Raw genomic sequence first — 13,699 nt, 5'->3', positions numbered from 1 at the left:
AAAACAGGGACATACTGTGATTGTAGCTTCAGATTAAAATATGTGAGTTCAAATTGGACTCTTGTGTTTTTCCTTGTTTTGTTCTTTTGCTCTAAATGCTATAATTCAGTCCATGGTCTCCACACATGGATCTTTCTGATGTCACTGGGAGTGGATGTCCCTATTGGATGTCTGCAGGTGCTCAACTTGAGCCGAAGCCAACATGGAGACGCCTTCAACCTGCATTCTTTCGATCAGACACCAGGGGGCGATCGTTGTGGTTCCAAATACAGAGGAACACTTCCCTCTTTATGCGTATGCTCATTGGCTACATACGTTCACCTGAACAATAGAAACCAGCCTACAGTTCAACCACACAATGAATGAAAACTTTGAAATGGGACGAGGGCTGCGTCACGCCTCTGTCATCTTCACTGGGGACAGACTGGTTAACAATGCCGGAGTTTTTTCATTTAATGGCTGATGTCAGAAAAGTGTTTGCTTGGTTAAAAATACACTCGTCAGTAAAGTGGGCAGTGACAGGATTGGACAGGAAAAAGAAAAGATGCAACTGTTCAGTAATTACCAGCTTTAAAAAACAGAAAACTCTGGGTCACACACTTTTAACAACAAATTAAAATTTTAGTAACCCTGGTTATTAATTGGGTCACCTCTTTGAATATAAACACGTTGTGATCTTTGCAGTTTTTCAGAATACGTTTTGTTTGCTGTTTGTTTCTGAGAGTCCCCGCAGTGTTCCCGTCATCAGCGTGTCTGACTGAGCGGCCGTTGCTCACAGAAAAGTCCTGCGTGTCCTGTCAGGTTGTCTTCCACACTTTGCCGTGGTGCTAAGTGCCCTGATAGCCCGCGGGGCCGTGGACGGGCTAAATACCGGCGTAATTGTCTGCTCGGGGCACAAGCACCGCTGTAATGCGTTGTACAACCACCATTAACACAGGCCTGGGGCTGTGGAGACATTAAATGGCCAGGGCTGTGTAGTTTATGTCCTCTTCCCCTCACTCTCTATTTCTCTTTCCCTCTTATACACAGACACACACACACACACACACACACACACACACACACACACTCTCACATTGTCCTGCTCTGAGGGGCTTAAAAGGAGATGAAATGTGATCCTATTGGCTGCTGTTTCATCTTTGATTTTCTTTGATGTGCTGCATCAGTCTTTGTTGCTCGGGACGTTTGGATTAGCTTTAGTTTGTATCTGTAGTTCAGGAACTTCATTAGCGGCAGCGTCTCGACCCGGTGAGCAAACAGAACAATCAGACTGAAGCGTTTCTGAGCCACAGTTACATAATGAGACCTAAATGTCTGACACTTATTCACTCAGAAAATACACATTTTTGTCATGTTTTCTGTTGTACTTTCACTTATATCGTCTGAGATCTTAAAGCTTTAGACAGTTAACTTTAACATTTAACGATTAAAAGTCCTGATGTTCTCGTTCGGTTGCCTTGAGTTTGTTTTCATGAATGAAAAACCTGGTGCACTGATTTTTTTTTCCTGTTTTACTTTTAAATAGAAAGAATAGGAAGCTGACATTCACATTTGTGATGTGGTTATGTATATGTTTAGGACTGGTATTTATATTTTTGTAAAATGATATCCTAATTAACATTAATAATAAGAATAGCCTTTTTAATGAAGTCTTGTATTATGGTGGCATTTCAGGTTCTTAAACACTGAAAAATGACTTTGTCTCCTAATCTAGATTCTAACCTGATGGTTCTACGCAGCTAATCTCAAAATGCAAACATGACTTATGTCTAAATGTTCTCCGGATATAAACGACTTCTTGGATGTTGTTTCCTACTATGCTGCGTTCCCACTTAATGGTGCTCGTGTAGTCTCTTTCCTCGCGTTGTTTTGAGCATCAGCAGCGGCTGACAAATGACGCGGCCGTGGCAGCTCTCCGAAACAGCCGAGCGACTCGGATAAACACATCTGGCAGCTTTAGCACCCGTGAGAGGCGTCCTCCTATCCACAGCAATATATTTCACTCTTCCTGTGTCCTTTACTTTGGCATTTTTCTTACCCTGTCGACTCACAATGAATCTCTTGTTTAAAATGTAATGATAGAGAAGTCCTGCAAATATCGATCGGCCACCTCAGCTCATTATTGCATATCCATAACTCTTCGATGGATCATGTCAGGCAGCCCAGCGATGGACTGACGGGCCATTTTGTGAGCTGATGGGGCACAGTAGCCGAAATGGAGATTTAGCATAGGGACGAGGGCTGCGTCACGCCCCTGTGGCAGTCATCTTCACTGGGGACAGATTGGTTAACAATGCCGGAGCAAAGGTTTCTCTCTGCTTAATTAGCCTTTGACCCCGACAGTCTCCGTGGCCTCGTCTCGGTTTGGTTCCAAAACAAACCAATAATGAGCCTTTAAGTGTTTTCTGATCCTCTGCATCCCTTTGAACAATTATCTTAACAGCTATTTATTAACAAGGTGAGAGTGATAAATGTATTTAACGGTACAGACAAGAAAACAAATAGTCCTGATTCATGAAAATGCAAAAGTTATTATTGACTCTGAAGATGTTTGATGTGAAATAGCAGTAGCTCAGGCAGTGACGGACTGTCAGCAGCAGTCACAGTGCAGAGCGAGGTGTGGTTTGTTTCAGCAGTGCTGGCTCTATTTGTACACACATATATATGTGGGGGGGCTCAAGGCTCGTCTTTGTGTTGTGAGAAAAAGAACAAATATGATCATACAACCAAAACAAAGAGCAGTCTGTCCTTAGGCTCTGTTAGCTTCAGTGTTCTGGTTTCCCTTCGATGTTGTGTCTTTTTGTTGCGACTGCTTCCACAGCAGGACGGGGAGGCTTTGAAACGCTTCATTTGGACTAATTCTTCAAACTTTGTGGGGAAAAATTCTCTCAAAGTAAAAAGAAAAGAGAAAAAGATTTTTTGTCTCCCTTCAGATGTGGATTTCTTTCCATAATCTGGATTAGTAGTTTATAAACTTGATAAGTTACATAATTACCTTAGGGGTTATTAAAGTACTCTAATTCTGAAGTCTAAATAAGTGGGACGCCATAGTGGGCATTTAGTCTGTTGCTTTGCATAATATTAATTGAAAAGTTCAATGAAATGTGTGAAATTATGACTGACACATACATTCTGTCAGGTTTAAAGGCTCCAAAACATTTAAGATGATGTCTTTTGATCAGCTGTAATGCAAACAGTAATATGGATTATGTGATGTCAAAGAAGTGAAACGAGCATTTTTTTAAATAAACTGATACATTTTAGACTGTTAGATTAAAATGATTGTCCAGCCTGCAGAGTTAGGGCTCCTACAGAAAAGTCAGGTGGTTTAAAGCCGAGGGTGAAGGTCTGCACTGTGAACATCAGCTGAGTGTCATGAGCCTCCACTGTTCACTGCTCAGTATTTAAAGCCCGCCTGCCTGACTGCTCTTTGACTGAGTTTTCCGGGCCATTAAGTCCTGCTGCTCGCCTGATGATGAGGAGCCGAGCGCCCATACGGGGAGCATCCATCCCTACATGGGCTGTCCTCAGTTGGACACACACGGGACCCTCTCAAACTGGCCAGGCGCTTTTTTTAAGCTGCAGCTCGTATCTTTTTAATGGGAGCCATTTAATCCCAGGTCAACCTTGTCATGTGACAGGCAACTCTTCATTCGTAAGATTGAATTTTTGCTGCCTTGATAACAGCCTCCACTAAGTGTTGCTGTCCCTGGACAGAAAGCGCTTTCAGGCAGTCGACAGTAGCGGGGAACTTGCAGCTTGCAGACACTGAACAGTGTCTCCTTTGCAGTTAAAAGTTACGAAAGTGAGAGCCAAAGTATCAAGGCTGAGTCATCTGCTGCAGAGACAAGAGTTTGGATCTAGTCGAGTCATGCAGCTGTTCTCTCTTAATATATCATTAATGTGTTCTTGTCTGTTATTCTAAATCAGGATTAAGACAAGATTGATTTTTCAGTTTGTTTGTTTTTGTCAGGAGTGTTAGTTTAGTTGCTGTCTCGTGTTTTGGTTCATGTCTATTTCTATCATAATTTATGCAGAGGTAACCTCCTCTGGTGTTTCTGTTATTGCTCTCTCTGTCTCACAGTCTGTGTTCTTTGCTCCCTTCTGTTTCCTTGTGCATGTGTATGTTAATTAGGGCTGGGCCATATTATACAGTTCACGGTAATACTGGTACAATGTTAGGCAACGATAAGAAAATGATGTCTTCATACGCACATGGCCGATCGTTGAGTGAAACGGATGAACCAGAATTGGTTTGTAAAAATGCTGCAACTTCAGTGATGTGGAACTGGTTTGGTGTTTGTCCGTCAGATACACAACAAAGCACATTTTTTGTAGAACATGCAAGCGGCCGTCGTTGTTGTCGTATTTGTCGAACTAAGGTGCTCCTAACTCTGGGAGTAATCTGGGTCCTAAACTCCGTCTCTACAGGTCCCAAAGTCAAACGAACACTGCAGCATCACTGAGAGTTAAAAACTGTCTAAATTCTTTCATCTTTAATAAAACGATCAGCATTGCTGCTTTACCAGGTGTAACTATAAAGTTTAGCATCCAGGCATCCATGAAAACAGAATTTATTACATTTAACGGAGTTAGAAGTTAGCGGAAGTTAGCGGAAGCTAGCTCGCTAGTTTCGCTAGTTACCTCAGCATGATATAGCATGTTCTGACTGAGAGATTTCTGAAAAAAATCAAACGTACAGCTCTGTTATCACTTCCAACATAAATGAAGACAGAAAACTAAACAGCAGTGACGTTTGTAAAGTTACTGAAGTTGGGCTAGCTGCTATATAATGATGTGCTACGTGATCGCTAGCGACACAGCTATGTTAGCATAACATAAACAGTGAAGCTGGAGGATGAACGCTAACACTTTTCCACTCGATAAAAGTTAAGGTGGAGGTTCCTCATGGTTAGAGACAAATACAGTCGCATGGCAGGATGCTGTAAAAGGACCAAACTTCAGTCAGGAGAACAACTGAGACAATCCATCCACAATACGAGGTTAGTGATTAATATACTGCAACAACATGGGAATAGAGCAGCTGTGATAGAATACAGCATTAATGAATCAATGGTACAGAAGTGGAGGAAGCAAGAAGAATGAGTTTAATAAAGTTTAATTTATCTGACTGCTTTGTTTCACTTAATGTGTCTTATAATCCCGTGCACCTTATGGGCCGAAAAATACATATTTGACTTTTTTATTTGGCACACTGCAGTTTAATGTAGCAAAGCACCTCTTTTTAACTTCAGTGGATATTATACATGGTTATGCTCTGGATATGCCAGCCCATGTCTACTGGAAATGGCTTTGGTTAAACTTTCAGTAAGGAATTTGCATTTGCACTGTTAAATTTTTATATAGCTTCAATGCACATAAAAAAACAGCTGCTTGTTTAAGTGAAAATAAATGGATGGGTTTTTTGGCGCTAGTAAAGTTGTGGAGTTGTATTTTGTCTCGCATCAATTATATCGTCAGTTATATCGTTATCGCAAATTTTCTGTTGATGTTCTTGCTGTTTGTCCAAGCTAAGCTGGACATTATTTAATTCTGGACTTTCCATTTCCACCAACATGTTCTGGATTTGGGTTCTTCTCTACATACTCCACACACAATGTCAAATTAGTTTTCCAAGAAAGCCCAATGTTAGAACTGCTAACACGATACATCTGATTATTAATCCTACAGAATCAGGTTAGTTCAGCTGGTTACTTTCCATCTGACTTGCTAACAACTACCTATCAAACAGAGGCAGAGACGCTGTGATGTGATGACATCTTAGAATCAGCTGTTAGCTGCTGTTGCACAAACATTACTACAGACAGCAATGCAACATCCATCCATTCTCTTCCGCTTATCATTGTCAGGGTAGCAGTGACCAATGCAGGGAACATATAGTCAGGTAATTCCACACATCACAAACTTAAAGTAAACAATTGCCTTTTAAAAGAAATTCGTTAAAAATACAGAAATGTTTGAGATTCACTGACCTAAAGGCTCACAAAGCTGTTAGCAGGTTTCAAGTCCCAGTTAGATGAATTATTTTCTTTGTTAATGAGCGATAAGATCGGCCTCGTTGATGTGAAATGATCTCTGCAAATTTAGATCCTGTGCTAAGTAGGTATTTATCTCAGATACATAAACTCCCCTGACAATCAGTACAGTTGAAGGCAGAGCTAAGCATGCACATACAGGGTGTGTGTGTTTACTTAAGTGTTATCTACCCACATGACCCTTGTGTACAGGAGATGAGTGTGGAGCATGAAACCCACAGAGCGAGCTTATCCTCGGAGGATCAGACTGAATTACCATCTCCTCTCACATCTGGGCTTTTGTTCCCTGCTTTGGCAGCAGCAGAAGTGATTGTACCTCCATTCACACCCTCCCTCCCTCTCTTAGCAGGACAAGTGGGAGGTTAAAAAAGCTTCCTTTTGTTAATCCACACAAAGACTGTTTAATAGTTTGGAAATCTTATATAGAGTGCTGAGTGAGTGAGAAAAGGGCACAAGTTCATTCCAGAGAACGAACTCTGAGCATCACAGGCGGTTTGTTACAGCCTGGAGGGGAACTTTGGACAGACTGGATATTCTTGGTTGTTACTATCAGACATGTAGATGAAAGTTACAGCTTAAAGTTCTCTGGAGGCCACGCATGAAATATATAACATGAAAATTATCTGTATCCATGGATACTGTGACGTCACCCATTAGTTTGTTTTCTTCACCCATGTTTGTATCAGCTAATGCTGGCGAGCTGGTTTGGTTAACAAGCATCCATCCAGTCGGCAAACGTCAGTGACTTGACGCGATGATAGATGATCACTGGAGATGCAAAGTGGGCGGTACCAGGTTAAACTTTTCCAACTTTGAGGTCAGAAAATGAAGCAACTTTGAACGAGAGCGAAGGGTTCTGCTGATTGAATACGACATGCTGGGTTATACATTGTTACCTAGGTAACCGGAGTTGTCTGCCTGTCTTCAACTTACAGATTTTATGTATTAAGCTTTTATCAACCCCCCTATTTAAGAAGGGGGGGCTGGAGAGTGTGCACCAACCACAGGGGGCTCGCACTCCTCAGCCTCCCCAGCTCTGTGCCTGGGACACTGGAGAGGAGAGTCTGTCCGTTAGTCAAGCCTCCGATTCAGGACGATTTTCAGTCGTGGAAGCTGGACCAACTCTTCATCCTCTCCAGAATATTCGAGAGTCGTGGGAGGTTGCTCAACCACTCAACACGTGTTTTGTGCACTTGGAGAACGCATTCAATTGCGTTCCTCGAGGTATCCCTTGGGGGGTGCTTCAGAGGTATGAGGTGTCTGGTTTGTAAAAGTTGGACTTTTCCCGTGGTTGTTTGACTTCACCAGCGCTGCTCTGTGTCACATATTAACATATTATGGACAGAATATCTTGGATGATGTGGTTCTGTTGGCTTTATTGGATGTAATCTCCGGGTCGCTTTGCAGCTGAGTGTGAAGCGGCGGGAGTTAGAATGATCACCTCGAGGTCTGAGGCCGTGGTTCGTGGAGTGGCCACTCCGAGTGAGGGAACAGTTACCCAAGGTAGAGGAGTTGAAGTATCTCAGGGTCCTGTTTACAAGTGAGAGGAGAGTGGAAACGGAGATTGACAGATGGTTTTTGGCCGTGGGGCATCACGAATGCTGTATTGATCTTTTCTTTTGAAGAGAGAGCTGAGCTTAAAAGCAAAGCTTTGGATTTTACCGGTCAGTCTATGTTCTTATGTTCCCTCGCCTAAGCTCACGAGCGCTGGGTAGTGACCAAAGAATGAGTTTGCAGATAGAAATGACCTTCGTTTGAGGAGTGCCTGACTCCTCCGTAGAGATGTGGTGAGGAGCTCGGTCATTTAAGAGGGACGAAGAGTAGAGCCGCTACAAGGGGCCAGTTGAGGTGGTTCAGTAATCGGACTGGGATGCCCCCTGGACGCCTCTTGAGTGAGGTATTCTGGCCATGACCTGCGGGGGAGGAGGTCTCAGGACAGACCCGGGATTTTGATTTAATTTTTTAAACTTTTCTATTTAATTAAGCACTTCTGATCTATTTAGTTTTGTGATTTTGTGTTTAATTTGACTGCTGTAACACGTTTCCACACACACACTTCCAAATATTTAGCATAGACAAGATAAAGAATATGTTTAATTTAATTAGTGTCATTAACAGGTGTGATGTGGCTAATTGAGAACACGGCTTCCTGCTGTCGCAGCGGCCTGACATTAATCTGAATTAAACAGGAGAGCCGAGGACAGTCGGATGCAGTTGGGAACATGTGTACTACAGTGTGTCGTGATTTAACGTCCCCACTGAAACTAACGCGTCCGGTTGCTTTCGGCCTTTAATTACACCATAGATTTCCTGCTGATGAACAGGCGGCGAATTAACAGTGAGAAGGCTAATTCACAGCCGCTCTCCCCCACCCACTCGCTGTTATTGCCACACAAGTTATTGTGTTATTGCTGAGGGATGGAGGGGAAAAAAGAGAAAGAGCTGAGTGCACTTAGCTACACAAACATTAGTATTAACGATCGGGCTGCCAGTTCACAACTGGTGACAAACTGCAGACGGGCAGAAACTGGAAACCAATCAGGAAGTTAATGAGGAGAAAAATTACTCCTCTTCTTTCCTCCCACCACTGCTGAGGAGAACACACACACACACACACACACACACACACACACACACACACACACACACACACACACTAGTGCAGGGAGGTTTTATATTTTTTTAAGCTGTGAATTCAGTAGACTTGTGTAATCTGATTACCTGTGTACATTTCTCATAGTTTTATTGTATTCTGGGAGCTGATGAACCTTCTAATCTGTCATCTTCTCTCCTGTGAACTTGATCCTCAGATTAACACGTGTGGAGCATCTGGATTAAGCAGCTGATTATTTTCTTGGTTTTTATTAATAAATAACATAAATAAAAAATAACAAAATCTTTTAATGTACCTTAAAGTAATTTTTTGTTAATTATCTTAACATTAATTATTTATTAATTTATTACTTTTATTAATTACATGTTATTAAATTAAAAAGGCATGATTTTGTTTCCTATTTGTATTTTTTGGCATTTATACAAAAAAGTTACTAATACTATTGTAAAAACGATATTTAAATATTTATTGAGTAATTCTGTGATCAAAAGGCTGTTCGACTTTTCTTGCTTCGATCTGGGAAACGTAACTTTTATCCTGTTAAATTAGCACTTTCTATTCATTTTACAAACAGGGATGAATGATTGCGTTTGCTCCCACATTAATGTTATTGTTTTATTAGTAGACATAGCTTGTTCGATTTCAGTTCAATTTTATTTATACAACACCAAATCAAAACAGTCGCCTATAAAATAAAATACATAAAATTGTATATTTATACGATAATACACACAGAGAAAAACCCAAAAACCATATGACCCCCTATGAGCAGCACTTTGGCAACAGTGGGAAGGAAAAACTCCCTTTTAACAGGAAGAAACCTCCAGCAGAACCAGGCTCAGGGAGGGGCGGGGCCATCTGCTGTGATTGGTTGGGGTGAGAGAAGGAAGACAGGATGAAGACATGCTGTGGAAGAGAGACAGAGGTTAATAACAGATATGATTCAATGCAGAGAGGTCTGTTAATACATAGTGAGTGAGAAAGGTGACTGGAAAGGAAAAACTCAATGCATCATGGGAATCCCCGGCAGCCTACGTCTATTGCAGCATAACTAAGGGAGGATTCAGGGTCACCTGGTCCAGCCCTAACTATATGCTTTAGCAAAAAGGAAAGTTTGAAGCCTAATCTTGAAAGTAGAGATAGTGTCTGTCTCCTGAATCCAAACTGGAAGCTGGTTCCACAGAAGAGGGGCCTGAAAACTGAAGGCTCTGCCTCCCATTCTACTTTAATTTCTACTTTTAAATACTCTTACTGCTAATAGTTGAAGTTTATGTGTGTGCTTACATGTGTTTAGTACGTCCATGTTGTTGAAATGGGAACTTTTACTGACCTCTGCGTCAGTAAAAGTGTCCAGTGTTCATCTGCTAGTGGTGGGAGGAGCCTGGCTCTCTGCAGGTGCTGCAGGTGTGAAGTTGTGCGTGAGCTGGATGATGTGACGATTTCCTTTCCCACTCATGTACTGATTTATTTTTATTTGAATTATAATTAAAGTTTTGGAAATCAGCTGTTCAAGTTTTTAAAAATGTACGACTCTTGTTAAGTTAATAAGTGATTATAATGATTTGGTATAATAACTGTCTTCTGTATGTTTCCCTCCCTGAGCCTGGTTCTGCTGGAGGTTTCTTCCTGTTCAAAGGGAGTTTTTCCTTCCCACTGTCGCCTAAGTGCTGCTCATAGGGGGTCATATGATTGTTGGGGCTTCTCGATGGCTTCTTACAATATAAAGCGACTTGAGGCGACTGTTGTAATTTGGTGCTATATAAATAAAATTGAATTAATGTAGTTTATACTACTGCTCAGTTACATCAAACACAACAAAAGCTGAGCACCAAAACTGTCAGCAGTTCTTTCATTCATCGTCTCCAAGCTCGAACATTTAAAAGTTTAACTACACGAAACATTTCAGAAACAGTTACCTGAGTAGAAAAGGTCACAACCAAACCAAACAGTGAAAATGATCATTGTTAATAACTGAGCCTGAGGTCTGCTGTTAGTGTTTGTGCTGCAGCTACAGGGCGAGTGTTAAAATGGGCGGGTGCACATCGCTCCGCTCTTAACTGTAAAAGATGTAATGCTTTTGTTTTGTGGTCACTGTCTTCTCTTTTTGCTCGCTGATTCAATTTGCTGTAAATCCCAGGCTTTGCCAGGAATCATTTCACCGTGCGCTCGTATTTATATCGAGGCTAACAGAGAGGAGCATTTATTCTGCAGAGCTGATGATTACTGCCCCGTTTTGTCTGTCTCACTGTAGTATTTCTGTTGTCCTTCTCGTTTACTCGCCTCACAGCACGGAGACATGTTTATTTTATATGTGTGCTGTCCTGTCTACCTACACGACGTAATAGGAATCTATCATATTAATGACTTTAAGGAGTTTCCGAGGAAGAGATTTGTACTTGGATGTCAGACGTGAAGTGAACCATCTGAGGATTGTCAGGGTTTTTTCCCGGTTAATTATCATGTCACTGCAGTGTGAAGGAGTTTTAATATCTAATAATCAAATGTGTCGAGCAAAGCTCAGCAAACGTCGTCATCGGAGCCATCGTGACAACATTTTGGATGTGCCGCTGTAGTGTTTTTAATCGAAAAACGACTCCTCCTTAATTTCCTCAATCAAATTCTGTGACTTCTTGTAGTTGGTGCAGCAAAGATTATGGAAAGTTGTATGAAATATAATCTCTTGTTTTTAATACTTTAATATCATTTTTAAAGTGGTCTTGAGCGATAGTTCTCCAGGCTTTCTGAAGGTCTTTCAAAGTTTTCTTCGGGCATTGGCTGCGTGTTCACTCGATTTTCAGTCCAGTCCAGGAGATGAACAGGAAAACAAAATCCAGCAGAGACCCGACACAGGATCAGCCTCTCAGTCGATTCATTCAACAGTCCAACAGTGAGTCTGCAGCTCACTGTAAAGCAGGGTGGAGGCTCTGCATTTCAGCCAGTGGGGGAGGATGAAATTATGAACACAGAACAGCAGCGTCCGATTGGGCACAGCTTCATTTGTCAGCACACTGCCAGTGCGGTTACAAGCTTACCTGGACAGGTACAAAATGTTGTTGCTTTGCATTGCTGCGTCTATTTTTCATCGTCCGACTTTTATATAATCAACATAAATAGAGTCATTAGAAAAAATGTTTCCATTATCTACCCAGGTGGTTGTTTTAGTCCCTGACATTGTTCGGTTTGTTTGATGTTAATGAAGTAAATCGATGTGACGTTTGTTGGTGACTCAAAGGGTTCAGACTCTTTAGAGAAGCACATTTTTGCTCTGAGATCTTCGGTGCTCCTCAGCAGATCTCTGACTCTCCATCTGTGTTGTTCCTGCAGCCTTCTCGCCCAGCAGCATCTCCGCTGGTCACGACTCCACCATGATCTGCCGCTCCATCAGCTCCCTGGTTAACGTTGACGCCAAGGCTGAGTGCGAGGCCAGCAGCCAAGCTGACGGCTTCACCGTCGACTCCATCGAAGGCGGCGCCACCAAATAAGAGAAGAAAAGGATAAGATCACACGACAGAAGCTTTACAAGCTCGGACGAGCTGAAACTTGATGTTCTTTAAAAACTGTTTAATCGTTCGCTCTAGTTTCACGTTGTCTGCACGTTTCCCTTCTAAAGCTCTGTTCTTGTATTTGTAGATCATTTTAAATCCAGTTCAGGGTTACGTATCGCAATGTAATTAACTGGCCAATGCAGTGAGACCCTTGATTAGCTTTAATCAAGATCAGATGATTGAGCGTGAAGCAACTCTTCCAAACAGAAATAAAGTGGGTTTTTTAAATGCAGAGCAAGGTTCTGGTTTTTTCCTTTGAATAAAGCTGCAGCGCCACATTTCTGCTGAGGGTTGCTTAGCATGATCGACTTTCACCTCATCAGTCCAACAGCTGGTGACTTACAGACAAGATCAAGAAGACCACATTTTTCTGTGTTAAACTCTTTGCAGCTTGTAAAGAACAAACATGTCAGGATGATGTGCTGTTAAATAATCAGCGTGCACAGCCTTTAACCGTCTAACTTCCGTCATGTCCGCGTGCACATTTACACTCCGGCTCAACATTTAAGTCTGATTCTCTAAACGAGCAACGTAAAGACAGCCGTGGAGAAAAACGAGACTTTGTTACAAATAACATTTAATTTAATTATGAACCAGGTGATTTATTTGATCTGAGCAAATGAAACTACATATGGATGTTTCCTGTTGGTTATTGGCTGACGTACAGTATCCTCATTATGCTGTCATGTCAGCTAATTATGGGCCCACTGTAACCATATTCTCACAATGGGGGGAAAAAAAGATTTAATCTGAAAAACTGTTTTTCAGATTAAAAGTCAGCTGATGTAAAAAAAAAAAATCACAAAAATCAAGTATTTGTGACGTAAAGTTTGGTCTCCGACTGGACGTCTGTGTCAGACTCAGATGTCCTCCCGAGGATGGCGTGGGACGGGTTAGACGGGAATCGCGTGTCCTCTGCTGCGTTGGCGCCTGGTGAGCACCGGCTGCTTATTTATGGTGCAGCTTCCACAGCATTTGCATGTCTATTGTGTTTTTAACCCTCCTGTGGCCGGGAGTCAGCTGTGCACACCGCTTACTGTTTGCAACTTCTCCAACGTCCTGTCAGGCGGAGCAGAGGCGGAGCAGAGGTGGAGGCCGACGGCTGACTTTGGAATATTTCATGTTTTCAGCTCCATGTTTGCTGATCGACCTGTGAGCATGTGGAGAAAAACTACATCTTAAATATAAAAGTAGCTTTCTCATTTCTGCTCTTTTTCACATTGACTGAAGGCATAAAGCTGCGTTTGACTTCATAGAGTTTAACTGTAAATTAAAAAGCAACTCGCGGCCCGGAGCTCTCCCCGCTGCGCACGCTCTTTGTGTTTTATAGAGATTCATTTCAAACGGCTCGCTTCCAATGCCTCTATTTGTGTTTGCGTTTGAATAAGACAGCAACAAAAGTAATTTGGAGCTTTGGAGTTTATGTCGCTACAGGTTTCCTGGGAATAAAAACGCTGGGACGTGATGGAGTGCGAACGCGGCCG

At 42.0% G+C, this 13,699-nt stretch overlaps 1 protein-coding gene across 2 annotated transcripts in view; it reads left to right on the top strand.

Annotated features, from left to right (window-relative positions):
* dmrt1 (doublesex and mab-3 related transcription factor 1) overlaps nt 1-12,447 on the top strand; it is a 32,938-nt gene extending 20,491 nt beyond the window's left edge. For both annotated transcript variants that reach the window (XM_086257708.1, XM_086257707.1), the window contains exon 5: nt 11,995-12,447. In XM_086257708.1, the coding sequence (XP_086113834.1) occupies nt 11,995-12,152 (158 nt within the window). In that variant the 3' untranslated portion in view covers nt 12,153-12,447. The remainder of the gene's footprint in view (nt 1-11,994) is intronic.
* Nucleotides 12,448-13,699: the final 1,252 nt, after the last annotated feature.

Source organism: Aulonocara sp. 'chitande type north' Nkhata Bay, linkage group LG12 (genome assembly GCF_057382095.1).
Source record: "Aulonocara sp. 'chitande type north' Nkhata Bay isolate Kocher_YH1m ecotype deep benthic linkage group LG12, A_spYH_male_GT1.1, whole genome shotgun sequence".
Taxonomy (NCBI): domain Eukaryota; kingdom Metazoa; phylum Chordata; class Actinopteri; order Cichliformes; family Cichlidae; genus Aulonocara; species Aulonocara sp. 'chitande type north' Nkhata Bay.
This window is presented reverse-complemented; position numbering and strand designations above follow the sequence as displayed.